Below are 14,440 nucleotides of genomic sequence, written 5' to 3'. Positions count from 1 at the left end.
GTATTGTATTAAGTGATAGATATCACTTGATGACTTTGATAAAATAGTTAGAAAAAATATAATTATAATATAATGTAAGATTAATATGACAAAGTTGTTTATAAGTAAATATAAAAACCTATAGTTATTGAGACGACAGGTTTAAGAAAATTCTCGAGAAAGGACATTTAAGTTATAATTTAGTACTTATAACTAAATCATACTTGTAAATTAGTATTTTAGAGTAGTATTGCATCAGATATTCAGTCTAATTATAGCAGCACACCAAATAATAATTTATGTAAAATTTAGTTTGTGTTAAAAGCTTAAGTTAATTATGCTTCTTTTAACTTAAATAATTTTAAAGTTTGATGTTATAACTACAATTGTTTTAAAAATTATAAAACTATATTTGTTACTTATAGTTAGTATTGTGGGATTTAAAATATAACAAAGCAAGTTTCAAACTGAATTTACTCGTAATTTTAACAGTTTTTAACAGTTATTAACAGTTTATAATTACATTAACACAAATTAATTATGTAATTTTAAACTTTTGATCTTACTTAATTGATCTTACTTTTTATCTTACTCTGATAAAACCTAAAGCTACTTAATTGACGTTTATGATATAATTAGTTGCTAACAAAAGTAGTTGATAAGTATTAGCTGAAACATGTTTTACTTTTTTGCACAACAAAAATGGTTTTATGATACATGTCTCTAATTTTTATTTAATATATGTATTTTAGAAAAATGAATAGATGACTGTACTTAAACTAACTAGTGGCGTATTTTCAGAACAGCTTAGTAACATATAACGCAAATAAATAATGACAAATATGGAAGATTTACTGTCAAAAATGAAAAACATTACAGTTCAAAAGAAAAGTATTCAATTATATAAACCACCTAAAAGCAGAGGTAATGTTTACAGTGTTCTTATAAAATTATTAAGATGTTTTTTCTTACCGTTATTAAGTTATATAAGTTTTTAAGTTACCTAGGTAAATGTGTTTTTATAATATTTTTAGTCATGTAAATTAGCTAAACGTCGAAACAAACTATTTTTCAGAATCTCATAAAAAAAACAATGATCATGATGAAAGACTTAACATCTCATTACATCATGTTGATCACGGAGATTGTTACGAACCTAAGACATTAGAAAAATGTTCTATATCGTACAAAAGTGGTAGAAAACGTTACAAAAACAAAATGAAATGTTACAAAGTCAAGGGTCGTCTAGGAAAACAAAGGTTTTAATTAACAACTAGTTTAAATAGAATTAAGTTGAGTTATTTAAAAATGAAATTGAAAGTTGGTTATTTACAAAGTTAGCTTGAATACAAATATTGAATCGCAATGTTTTTAAATTATTTATTCAACAGTAGTTTGTTTTTCTCAATACTATACTTATGATATTCTATTTTATATTTAAATTTGAGACTACAGTAACTCAGGTTTTATAAATTGTTTGTAACGCTTTATAGACCGTTCCTCATGAATGGTATATTTTTTCGATTTCATAATGAAACTTTTAAATTGTTAAACAAAAACTATTTTAAAGGAAAACAGTTTATGACCGCCTTGGAAAACGACGACCACAAAATAATAATGATATAGATAATGACGGTTGTGTCATTATGAAGGGAGACTTATACGCTCACAAAAAGAAATTGTAAGTTGTTGTTTGTTTTTTTTAAACTTATTTTTCGTATAATTGAAATATTAAGTTTTTGTACTTTTTTATTATACGTAAACTCTTAAGACTAATAATAAAAATAACTAAAACATTTATCAAAATATAATATTGAATAAAAATTCAATTGTTTTGAGTACAAGGTTTTGGTTATGAGTACAAGGTTTTACTACCTTGTAAAACAAAACTTTAATGTATTAAATTTCACAGTGACCCGTTGAGCCGAAACAGAGGATCAATAATAAGAAAGTTTAAAATTGACAGGAGAGAAAATATCAAAATATCTCCTGCCGCAATCAAAAACAACTTCAACAACATCAATAAGTCAAAAGTTGATGTAGAAAACGCCTGGTACCAAATAAAATTATTTCGAGGCGCAGATGAAGTTGAAACTCAATTGATTGAAAAAATGAGTAAAATTATTGATGCTCCCATAGAATACAGGCAGTATCACGTTTTCAACGGTGATGCTAGTTTCTATGTGCTTGGAAAAGGCAAAGCAGATGCGCTGTTGAGTTGCAACCGTCAACTTACCAGCAGTTTCGGTAATGATATGCTGAAAGTAGTTAGGTACACAGCAAAGTCTGATGTATACCGTGACGACCAACTAGAAAGCATTAAGCAGTGCATCAAAAGCCGGGTCTATTTAGAACAAGGCGTTCTTGACTTGAGCGGTCTCAGCTTTGACAAAACTCTGAAGAAGCAAGGTATCAGAATTAACCTGCATAGAAGCGAGTATTTTACAATTATTGTAAAAACATTAGATTCGCTGTTCAGAGGAAGTGATCAAAATAAAAGAATCACAACATTAAATTTAGAAAAAAATAACTTAAGTTATAAATCAATTGGCTTTCTCAAAAACAGCCTCATTGATATGTTTCCCAATATTAACCGTCTCTCAGTTTCTGAAAATCACATTAAAATCGTAAAAGATTTGAAAGCATTAAGAGATTGGAATTTAATTGAGCTTAAGTTATACGATAGCAGTCAAGATGCAACTGTAAATGATATAAGCAACTGGCGAAAACTCTTTCCAGACTTGATCAAACTTAACTGCAGAGATTATGAGCCTCCAGTTAAAATAGATGTTGCAGAGTATGAAATACCAAAAACTATGGGAAGCAACTTTATGCTGCTTTCTGATAGTGCAAAAGAAGTGTTCATCAATCATGTCAAAAACTTATTCAGTTGCCTTGACAAAGTAAAAACCTCAGATGATGCAAGCAACTTTTACTGTAAAGATTCACAGTTTAGCTTGACAATTTCTAGCAATGATAAAGATTCTACAATGAAAAAATACTTGGAAGTGTGCAAGGAGTGCACACCAAACAACCGACAGAAAGTCAGAGTCGGTTGTAATAAGTCCGATTCCAAAAAGTATAACTTTGGGAGAGAGGAAATTGTGAAAGCGTTGCGCAAGCTACCCTTATCAAAACACATCATGGACAGCTTTGTTTGTGATGTCACGTTCTGCTCTAGTGAGTTCATCAGTTACGTTATCAGCGGCACTTTTGAAGAAGCCGGTGGTAAAGTTCGCGCCTTCACCAGAAGCATATCCTGCGCAATTTCCGCTGAAATTAAATTTACAATACTGAGCGACATGCTCCATATCAGGAACCAATCGGTCGCCGAAAAGAAAGAAAACGCCGCCAAGGTGGCCGCAATCAACCAGTTGCCACGACCGCCGTGTGACGTGCGAACGGAGATGTTGAAAACTTTCATGAAAGACTCAGGAATGAACGAGAAATATTCGCACGAATGTCTGCACAACAACGGGTGGGATTATGATAAAGCCGGAAGAAATTTTATGGAACTGCACAAAAACAACCACATACCGCTTGAAGCATATCAATTCTAAAATACTGTTAACAAAATAAAAACAAAGAAGCTAAAACGAACTATCGATCTTAACTAAAAGCTTCTTTTCTTGTTATTTTTTCCCTTGATTTTAACAAATTTTTAATTGAGCTCTTTTATTTGTTGTTGTTTTCTTTTACAATTTTAATAAATTTTAATTAAAAAAAAATAAGTTTTTATATTATCAATAAGTATAAGCTAAAAAATGGTCTAAGTAAAATAAAAGTTTTCACTGATATATCCGCAGAAAAGAATGCGAAAACCTTTGATAGAAGAGTTTTTTATGCAAAGAAATTGATGTTTAGTATTAATTATCATAAAATAATATCTAATACAATAGAAATAAATTACAATAAATGAATTATTTTATATAAAAATAATACTTAGATTGCCTACTCCAAAACTATTTCATTTGCATTAAAACATCAAGGTCATATAATATAAAACATAAGGCTTTACTGTAACTCAATCATTTTAAATATCATACTTTCGTTTGGATACTTTCAGTTTATTATTATTATAGATAAATAGTTTAATTTAGACTACAGTCTAATATTTTAAGAAATAAAAGTGTTTGCACTGATAAATCCCATTGGTCATGTTTGAAAATAAACTGAACCGAGATTTGGCAAAATTTAGTTTTTTATTGAATATAAGACTGACATGTATAAAATTAAACAAAAACTAGAGGACGGCTTTCGATATTTGTGCAAAAGCTTATGCAAATTAGTTTTGTACTAGCTTAAATAGTTATATTTAGTTAGTTAAGTTTAGTATTCTGTCCTGGACATGACATTAAACTGTATCCTGGTGTATGACTCAATAACCGAAAGGTTTTTTCGTACATCAGGTCCTAGGACCAAATATTTGAGCGCTTTTTTTTTTCGTACGTTCAATATTGTTAATTGTATAAAAAATTGTTTGTTCAAGTTCTAAAGTTGACCATGTTTTTATTATACTTTAGTATCTAAAAATAAATAGATATGATTTGGCTAGTACAATAAAAAAATAGTTTTACCTTTGAAAAAAATAATACATGAAAATTTATAAAAACTTATTGTTTATTAAAAGTTAAGCAAAAAAAGTCAGAACGTTGCTAGAAGTTACTTGCATTATTTATTGTTTTAACCCTGAGTACTGGTGCCAGACAAAAAAATGGCCATATTCGAATACTGACGCAATTGCCACTAGTTGGCGCAGTTTTTGTATAAATAGTTGAACTTATCAAATTTTTTTCATTTGAGCTTAGCAGTCAAGAGAGCAACATGTAAGTTTTAGTTTGTACGGAAGCTTACGTAAATTAGTTTTTTACTAGCTGGAATAGTCTTAAAGTTTAATATTGTTATTTTATATGAAAAATTGTTTGTTCAAGTTCTAAAGTTGACCATGTTTTTATTATACTTTAGTATCTAAAAATAAATAGATATGATTTGGCTAGTACAATAACAAAATAGTTTTACCTTTGAAAAAAATAATACATGAAAGTTTATAAAAACTCATTGTTTATTAAAAGTTAAGCAAAAAAAGTCAGACAAGTTTAATTTTGTTAACAAACCAAGGCACTTTTTGTTTGTTTTTAGTTTACATTATGATTAGGTTAGAATTAAAGCTAGCTAAAAGTGTATTGTATTAAGTGATAGATATCACTTGATGACTTTGATAAAATAGTTAGAAAAAATATAATTATAATATAATGTAAGATTAATATGACAAAGTTGTTTATAAGTAAATATAAAAACCTATAGTTATTGAGACGACAGGTTTAAGAAAATTCTCGAGAAAGGACATTTAAGTTATAATTTAGTACTTATAACTAAATCATACTTGTAAATTAGTATTTTAGAGTAGTATTGCATCAGATATTCAGTCTAATTATAGCAGCACACCAAATAATAATTTATGTAAAATTTAGTTTGTGTTAAAAGCTTAAGTTAATTATGCTTCTTTTAACTTAAATAATTTTAAAGTTTGATGTTATAACTACAATTGTTTTAAAAATTATAAAACTATATTTGTTACTTATAGTTAGTATTGTGGGATTTAAAATATAACAAAGCAAGTTTCAAACTGAATTTACTCGTAATTTTAACAGTTTTTAACAGTTATTAACAGTTTATAATTACATTAACACAAATTAATTATGTAATTTTAAACTTTTGATCTTACTTAATTGATCTTACTTTTTATCTTACTCTGATAAAACCTAAAGCTACTTAATTGACGTTTATGATATAATTAGTTGCTAACAAAAGTAGTTGATAAGTATTAGCTGAAACATGTTTTACTTTTTTGCACAACAAAAATGGTTTTATGATACATGTCTCTAATTTTTATTTAATATATGTATTTTAGAAAAATGAATAGATGACTGTACTTAAACTAACTAGTGGCGTATTTTCAGAACAGCTTAGTAACATATAACGCAAATAAATAATGACAAATATGGAAGATTTACTGTCAAAAATGAAAAACATTACAGTTCAAAAGAAAAGTATTCAATTATATAAACCACCTAAAAGCAGAGGTAATGTTTACAGTGTTCTTATAAAATTATTAAGATGTTTTTTCTTACCGTTATTAAGTTATATAAGTTTTTAAGTTACCTAGGTAAATGTGTTTTTATAATATTTTTAGTCATGTAAATTAGCTAAACGTCGAAACAAACTATTTTTCAGAATCTCATAAAAAAAACAATGATCATGATGAAAGACTTAACATCTCATTACATCATGTTGATCACGGAGATTGTTACGAACCTAAGACATTAGAAAAATGTTCTATATCGTACAAAAGTGGTAGAAAACGTTACAAAAACAAAATGAAATGTTACAAAGTCAAGGGTCGTCTAGGAAAACAAAGGTTTTAATTAACAACTAGTTTAAATAGAATTAAGTTGAGTTATTTAAAAATGAAATTGAAAGTTGGTTATTTACAAAGTTAGCTTGAATACAAATATTGAATCGCAATGTTTTTAAATTATTTATTCAACAGTAGTTTGTTTTTCTCAATACTATACTTATGATATTCTATTTTATATTTAAATTTGAGACTACAGTAACTCAGGTTTTATAAATTGTTTGTAACGCTTTATAGACCGTTCCTCATGAATGGTATATTTTTTCGATTTCATAATGAAACTTTTAAATTGTTAAACAAAAACTATTTTAAAGGAAAACAGTTTATGACCGCCTTGGAAAACGACGACCACAAAATAATAATGATATAGATAATGACGGTTGTGTCATTATGAAGGGAGACTTATACGCTCACAAAAAGAAATTGTAAGTTGTTGTTTGTTTTTTTTAAACTTATTTTTCGTATAATTGAAATATTAAGTTTTTGTACTTTTTTATTATACGTAAACTCTTAAGACTAATAATAAAAATAACTAAAACATTTATCAAAATATAATATTGAATAAAAATTCAATTGTTTTGAGTACAAGGTTTTGGTTATGAGTACAAGGTTTTACTACCTTGTAAAACAAAACTTTAATGTATTAAATTTCACAGTGACCCGTTGAGCCGAAACAGAGGATCAATAATAAGAAAGTTTAAAATTGACAGGAGAGAAAATATCAAAATATCTCCTGCCGCAATCAAAAACAACTTCAACAACATCAATAAGTCAAAAGTTGATGTAGAAAACGCCTGGTACCAAATAAAAGTATTTCGAGGCGCAGATGAAGTTGAAACTCAATTGATTGAAAAAATGAGTAAAATTATTGATGCTCCCATAGAATACAGGCAGTATCACGTTTTCAACGGTGATGCTAGTTTCTATGTGCTTGGAAAAGGCAAAGCAGATGCGCTGTTGAGTTGCAACCGTCAACTTACCAGCAGTTTCGGTAATGATATGCTGAAAGTAGTTAGGTACACAGCAAAGTCTGATGTATACCGTGACGACCAACTAGAAAGCATTAAGCAGTGCATCAAAAGCCGGGTCTATTTAGAACAAGGCGTTCTTGACTTGAGCGGTCTCAGCTTTGACAAAACTCTGAAGAAGCAAGGTATCAGAATTAACCTGCATAGAAGCGAGTATTTTACAATTATTGTAAAAACATTAGATTCGCTGTTCAGAGGAAGTGATCAAAATAAAAGAATCACAACATTAAATTTAGAAAAAAATAACTTAAGTTATAAATCAATTGGCTTTCTCAAAAACAGCCTCATTGATATGTTTCCCAATATTAACCGTCTCTCAGTTTCTGAAAATAACATTAAAATCGTAAAAGATTTGAAAGCATTAAGAGATTGGAATTTAATTGAGCTTAAGTTATACGATAGCAGTCAAGATGCAACTGTAAATGATATAAGCAACTGGCGAAAACTCTTTCCAGACTTGATCAAACTTAACTGCAGAGATTATGAGCCTCCAGTTAAAATAGATGTTGCAGAGTATGAAATACCAAAAACTATGGGAAGCAACTTTATGCTGCTTTCTGATAGTGCAAAAGAAGTGTTCATCAATCATGTCAAAAACTTATTCAGTTGCCTTGACAAAGTAAAAACCTCAGATGATGCAAGCAACTTTTACTGTAAAGATTCACAGTTTAGCTTGACAATTTCTAGCAATGATAAAGATTCTACAATGAAAAAATACTTGGAAGTGTGCAAGGAGTGCACACCAAACAACCGACAGAAAGTCAGAGTCGGTTGTAATAAGTCCGATTCCAAAAAGTATAACTTTGGGAGAGAGGAAATTGTGAAAGCGTTGCGCAAGCTACCCTTATCAAAACACATCATGGACAGCTTTGTTTGTGATGTCACGTTCTGCTCTAGTGAGTTCATCAGTTACGTTATCAGCGGCACTTTTGAAGAAGCCGGTGGTAAAGTTCGCGCCTTCACCAGAAGCATATCCTGCGCAATTTCCGCTGAAATTAAATTTACAATACTGAGCGACATGCTCCATATCAGGAACCAATCGGTCGCCGAAAAGAAAGAAAACGCCGCCAAGGTGGCCGCAATCAACCAGTTGCCACGACCGCCGTGTGACGTGCGAACGGAGATGTTGAAAACTTTCATGAAAGACTCAGGAATGAACGAGAAATATTCGCACGAATGTCTGCACAACAACGGGTGGGATTATGATAAAGCCGGAAGAAATTTTATGGAACTGCACAAAAACAACCACATACCGCTTGAAGCATATCAATTCTAAAATACTGTTAACAAAATAAAAACAAAGAAGCTAAAACGAACTATCGATCTTAACTAAAAGCTTCTTTTCTTGTTATTTTTTCCCTTGATTTTAACAAATTTTTAATTGAGCTCTTTTATTTGTTGTTGTTTTCTTTTACAATTTTAATAAATTTTAATTAAAAAAAAATAAGTTTTTATATTATCAATAAGTATAAGCTAAAAAATGGTCTAAGTAAAATAAAAGTTTTCACTGATATATCCGCAGAAAAGAATGCGAAAACCTTTGATAGAAGAGTTTTTTATGCAAAGAAATTGATGTTTAGTATTAATTATCATAAAATAATATCTAATACAATAGAAATAAATTACAATAAATGAATTATTTTATATAAAAATAATACTTAGATTGCCTACTCCAAAACTATTTCATTTGCATTAAAACATCAAGGTCATATAATATAAAACATAAGGCTTTACTGTAACTCAATCATTTTAAATATCATACTTTCGTTTGGATACTTTCAGTTTATTATTATTATAGATAAATAGTTTAATTTAGACTACAGTCTAATATTTTAAGAAATAAAAGTGTTTGCACTGATAAATCCCATTGGTCATGTTTGAAAATAAACTGAACCGAGATTTGGCAAAATTTAGTTTTTTATTGAATATAAGACTGACATGTATAAAATTAAACAAAAACTAGAGGACGGCTTTCGATGTTTGTGCAAAAGCTTATGCAAATTAGTTTTGTACTAGCTTAAATAGTTATATTTAGTTAGTTAAGTTTAGTATTCTGTCCTGGACATGACATTAAACTGTATCCTGGTGTATGACTCAATAACCGAAAGGTTTTTTCGTACATCAGGTCCTAGGACCAAATATTTGAGCGCTTTTTTTTTTCGTACGTTCAATATTGTTAATTGTATAAAAAATTGTTTGTTCAAGTTCTAAAGTTGACCATGTTTTTATTATACTTTAGTATCTAAAAATAAATAGATATGATTTGGCTAGTACAATAAAAAAATAGTTTTACCTTTGAAAAAAATAATACATGAAAATTTATAAAAACTTATTGTTTATTAAAAGTTAAGCAAAAAAAGTCAGAACGTTGCTAGAAGTTACTTGCATTATTTATTGTTTTAACCCTGAGTACTGGTGCCAGACAAAAAAATGGCCATATTCGAATATTGACGCAATTGCCACTAGTTGGCGCAGTTTTTGTATAAATAGTTGAACTTATCAAATTTTTTTCATTTGAGCTTAGCAGTCAAGAGAGCAACATGTAAGTTTTAGTTTGTACGGAAGCTTACGTAAATTAGTTTTTTACTAGCTGGAATAGTCTTAAAGTTTAATATTGTTATTTTGTATGAAAAATTGTTTGTTCAAGTTCTAAAGTTGACCATGTTTTTATTATACTTTAGTATCTAAAAATAAATAGATATGATTTGGCTAGTACAATAACAAAATAGTTTTACCTTTGAAAAAAATAATACATGAAAGTTTATAAAAACTCATTGTTTATTAAAAGTTAAGCAAAAAAAGTCAGACAAGTTTAATTTTGTTAACAAACCAAGGCACTTTTTGTTTGTTTTTAGTTTACATTATGATTAGGTTAGAATTAAAGCTAGCTAAAAGTGTATTGTATTAAGTGATAGATATCACTTGATGACTTTGATAAAATAGTTAGAAAAAATATAATTATAATATAATGTAAGATTAATATGACAAAGTTGTTTATAAGTAAATATAAAAACCTATAGTTATTGAGACGACAGGTTTAAGAAAATTCTCGAGAAAGGACATTTAAGTTATAATTTAGTACTTATAACTAAATCATACTTGTAAATTAGTATTTTAGAGTAGTATTGCATCAGATATTCAGTCTAATTATAGCAGCACACCAAATAATAATTTATGTAAAATTTAGTTTGTGTTAAAAGCTTAAGTTAATTATGCTTCTTTTAACTTAAATAATTTTAAAGTTTGATGTTATAACTACAATTGTTTTAAAAATTATAAAACTATATTTGTTACTTATAGTTAGTATTGTGGGATTTAAAATATAACAAAGCAAGTTTCAAACTGAATTTACTCGTAATTTTAACAGTTTTTAACAGTTATTAACAGTTTATAATTACATTAACACAAATTAATTATGTAATTTTAAACTTTTGATCTTACTTAATTGATCTTACTTTTTATCTTACTCTGATAAAACCTAAAGCTACTTAATTGACGTTTATGATATAATTAGTTGCTAACAAAAGTAGTTGATAAGTATTAGCTGAAACATGTTTTACTTTTTTGCACAACAAAAATGGTTTTATGATACATGTCTCTAATTTTTATTTAATATATGTATTTTAGAAAAATGAATAGATGACTGTACTTAAACTAACTAGTGGCGTATTTTCAGAACAGCTTAGTAACATATAACGCAAATAAATAATGACAAATATGGAAGATTTACTGTCAAAAATGAAAAACATTACAGTTCAAAAGAAAAGTATTCAATTATATAAACCACCTAAAAGCAGAGGTAATGTTTACAGTGTTCTTATAAAATTATTAAGATGTTTTTTCTTACCGTTATTAAGTTATATAAGTTTTTAAGTTACCTAGGTAAATGTGTTTTTATAATATTTTTAGTCATGTAAATTAGCTAAACGTCGAAACAAACTATTTTTCAGAATCTCATAAAAAAAACAATGATCATGATGAAAGACTTAACATCTCATTACATCATGTTGATCACGGAGATTGTTACGAACCTAAGACATTAGAAAAATGTTCTATATCGTACAAAAGTGGTAGAAAACGTTACAAAAACAAAATGAAATGTTACAAAGTCAAGGGTCGTCTAGGAAAACAAAGGTTTTAATTAACAACTAGTTTAAATAGAATTAAGTTGAGTTATTTAAAAATGAAATTGAAAGTTGGTTATTTACAAAGTTAGCTTGAATACAAATATTGAATCGCAATGTTTTTAAATTATTTATTCAACAGTAGTTTGTTTTTCTCAATACTATACTTATGATATTCTATTTTATATTTAAATTTGAGACTACAGTAACTCAGGTTTTATAAATTGTTTGTAACGCTTTATAGACCGTTCCTCATGAATGGTATATTTTTTCGATTTCATAATGAAACTTTTAAATTGTTAAACAAAAACTATTTTAAAGGAAAACAGTTTATGACCGCCTTGGAAAACGACGACCACAAAATAATAATGATATAGATAATGACGGTTGTGTCATTATGAAGGGAGACTTATACGCTCACAAAAAGAAATTGTAAGTTGTTGTTTGTTTTTTTTAAACTTATTTTTCGTATAATTGAAATATTAAGTTTTTGTACTTTTTTATTATACGTAAACTCTTAAGACTAATAATAAAAATAACTAAAACATTTATCAAAATATAATATTGAATAAAAATTCAATTGTTTTGAGTACAAGGTTTTGGTTATGAGTACAAGGTTTTACTACCTTGTAAAACAAAACTTTAATGTATTAAATTTCACAGTGACCCGTTGAGCCGAAACAGAGGATCAATAATAAGAAAGTTTAAAATTGACAGGAGAGAAAATATCAAAATATCTCCTGCCGCAATCAAAAACAACTTCAACAACATCAATAAGTCAAAAGTTGATGTAGAAAACGCCTGGTACCAAATAAAAGTATTTCGAGGCGCAGATGAAGTTGAAACTCAATTGATTGAAAAAATGAGTAAAATTATTGATGCTCCCATAGAATACAGGCAGTATCACGTTTTCAACGGTGATGCTAGTTTCTATGTGCTTGGAAAAGGCAAAGCAGATGCGCTGTTGAGTTGCAACCGTCAACTTACCAGCAGTTTCGGTAATGATATGCTGAAAGTAGTTAGGTACACAGCAAAGTCTGATGTATACCGTGACGACCAACTAGAAAGCATTAAGCAGTGCATCAAAAGCCGGGTCTATTTAGAACAAGGCGTTCTTGACTTGAGCGGTCTCAGCTTTGACAAAACTCTGAAGAAGCAAGGTATCAGAATTAACCTGCATAGAAGCGAGTATTTTACAATTATTGTAAAAACATTAGATTCGCTGTTCAGAGGAAGTGATCAAAATAAAAGAATCACAACATTAAATTTAGAAAAAAATAACTTAAGTTATAAATCAATTGGCTTTCTCAAAAACAGCCTCATTGATATGTTTCCCAATATTAACCGTCTCTCAGTTTCTGAAAATCACATTAAAATCGTAAAAGATTTGAAAGCATTAAGAGATTGGAATTTAATTGAGCTTAAGTTATACGATAGCAGTCAAGATGCAACTGTAAATGATATAAGCAACTGGCGAAAACTCTTTCCAGACTTGATCAAACTTAACTGCAGAGATTATGAGCCTCCAGTTAAAATAGATGTTGCAGAGTATGAAATACCAAAAACTATGGGAAGCAACTTTATGCTGCTTTCTGATAGTGCAAAAGAAGTGTTCATCAATCATGTCAAAAACTTATTCAGTTGCCTTGACAAAGTAAAAACCTCAGATGATGCAAGCAACTTTTACTGTAAAGATTCACAGTTTAGCTTGACAATTTCTAGCAATGATAAAGATTCTACAATGAAAAAATACTTGGAAGTGTGCAAGGAGTGCACACCAAACAACCGACAGAAAGTCAGAGTCGGTTGTAATAAGTCCGATTCCAAAAAGTATAACTTTGGGAGAGAGGAAATTGTGAAAGCGTTGCGCAAGCTACCCTTATCAAAACACATCATGGACAGCTTTGTTTGTGATGTCACGTTCTGCTCTAGTGAGTTCATCAGTTACGTTATCAGCGGCACTTTTGAAGAAGCCGGTGGTAAAGTTCGCGCCTTCACCAGAAGCATATCCTGCGCAATTTCCGCTGAAATTAAATTTACAATACTGAGCGACATGCTCCATATCAGGAACCAATCGGTCGCCGAAAAGAAAGAAAACGCCGCCAAGGTGGCCGCAATCAACCAGTTGCCACGACCGCCGTGTGACGTGCGAACGGAGATGTTGAAAACTTTCATGAAAGACTCAGGAATGAACGAGAAATATTCGCACGAATGTCTGCACAACAACGGGTGGGATTATGATAAAGCCGGAAGAAATTTTATGGAACTGCACAAAAACAACCACATACCGCTTGAAGCATATCAATTCTAAAATACTGTTAACAAAATAAAAACAAAGAAGCTAAAACGAACTATCGATCTTAACTAAAAGCTTCTTTTCTTGTTATTTTTTCCCTTGATTTTAACAAATTTTTAATTGAGCTCTTTTATTTGTTGTTGTTTTCTTTTACAATTTTAATAAATTTTAATTAAAAAAAAATAAGTTTTTATATTATCAATAAGTATAAGCTAAAAAATGGTCTAAGTAAAATAAAAGTTTTCACTGATATATCCGCAGAAAAGAATGCGAAAACCTTTGATAGAAGAGTTTTTTATGCAAAGAAATTGATGTTTAGTATTAATTATCATAAAATAATATCTAATACAATAGAAATAAATTACAATAAATGAATTATTTTATATAAAAATAATACTTAGATTGCCTACTCCAAAACTATTTCATTTGCATTAAAACATCAAGGTCATATAATATAAAACATAAGGCTTTACTGTAACTCAATCATTTTAAATATCATACTTTCGTTTGGATACTTTCAGTTTATTATTATTATAGATAAATAGTTTAATTTAGACTACAGTCTAATATTTTAAGAAATAAAAGTGTTTGCACTGAT

The 14,440-nt window shown here is 28.8% G+C and overlaps 3 protein-coding genes across 3 annotated transcripts; all 3 read left to right on the top strand.

Moving 5' to 3' along the window:
- Positions 1-1,625: 1,625 nt before the first annotated feature.
- LOC145842244 (nuclear RNA export factor 1-like) lies at positions 1,626-3,539 on the top strand. The gene is made up of 3 exons (XM_082949664.1): positions 1,626-1,660; positions 1,946-2,416; positions 2,546-3,539. Exons 1-3 carry the CDS (start codon positions 1,626-1,628, stop codon positions 3,537-3,539), a joined length of 1,500 nt encoding a protein of 499 aa, XP_082805790.1.
- A 3,245-nt stretch (positions 3,540-6,784) lies between these two features.
- Positions 6,785-8,698, top strand: LOC145842243 (nuclear RNA export factor 1-like). Its single transcript, XM_082949663.1, has 3 exons — positions 6,785-6,819; positions 7,105-7,622; positions 7,878-8,698. The coding sequence occupies exons 1-3, from the start codon at positions 6,785-6,787 to the stop codon at positions 8,696-8,698; spliced, it is 1,374 nt and encodes a 457-aa protein (XP_082805789.1).
- Positions 8,699-11,943: 3,245 nt separating this feature from the next.
- Positions 11,944-13,857, top strand: LOC145842242 (nuclear RNA export factor 1-like). The gene is made up of 3 exons (XM_082949662.1): positions 11,944-11,978; positions 12,264-12,734; positions 12,864-13,857. Exons 1-3 carry the CDS (start codon positions 11,944-11,946, stop codon positions 13,855-13,857), a joined length of 1,500 nt encoding a protein of 499 aa, XP_082805788.1.
- The last annotated feature ends 583 nt before the right edge of the window (positions 13,858-14,440 follow it).

The sequence above is a fragment of the Thalia democratica genome, chromosome 8 (assembly GCF_965202585.1).
Source record: "Thalia democratica chromosome 8, ktThaDemo2.hap1.1, whole genome shotgun sequence".
Classification (NCBI taxonomy): domain Eukaryota; kingdom Metazoa; phylum Chordata; class Thaliacea; order Salpida; family Salpidae; genus Thalia; species Thalia democratica.
Note: the sequence above shows the minus strand (reverse complement) of the source record. Positions and strands in the feature narration are given on the sequence as shown.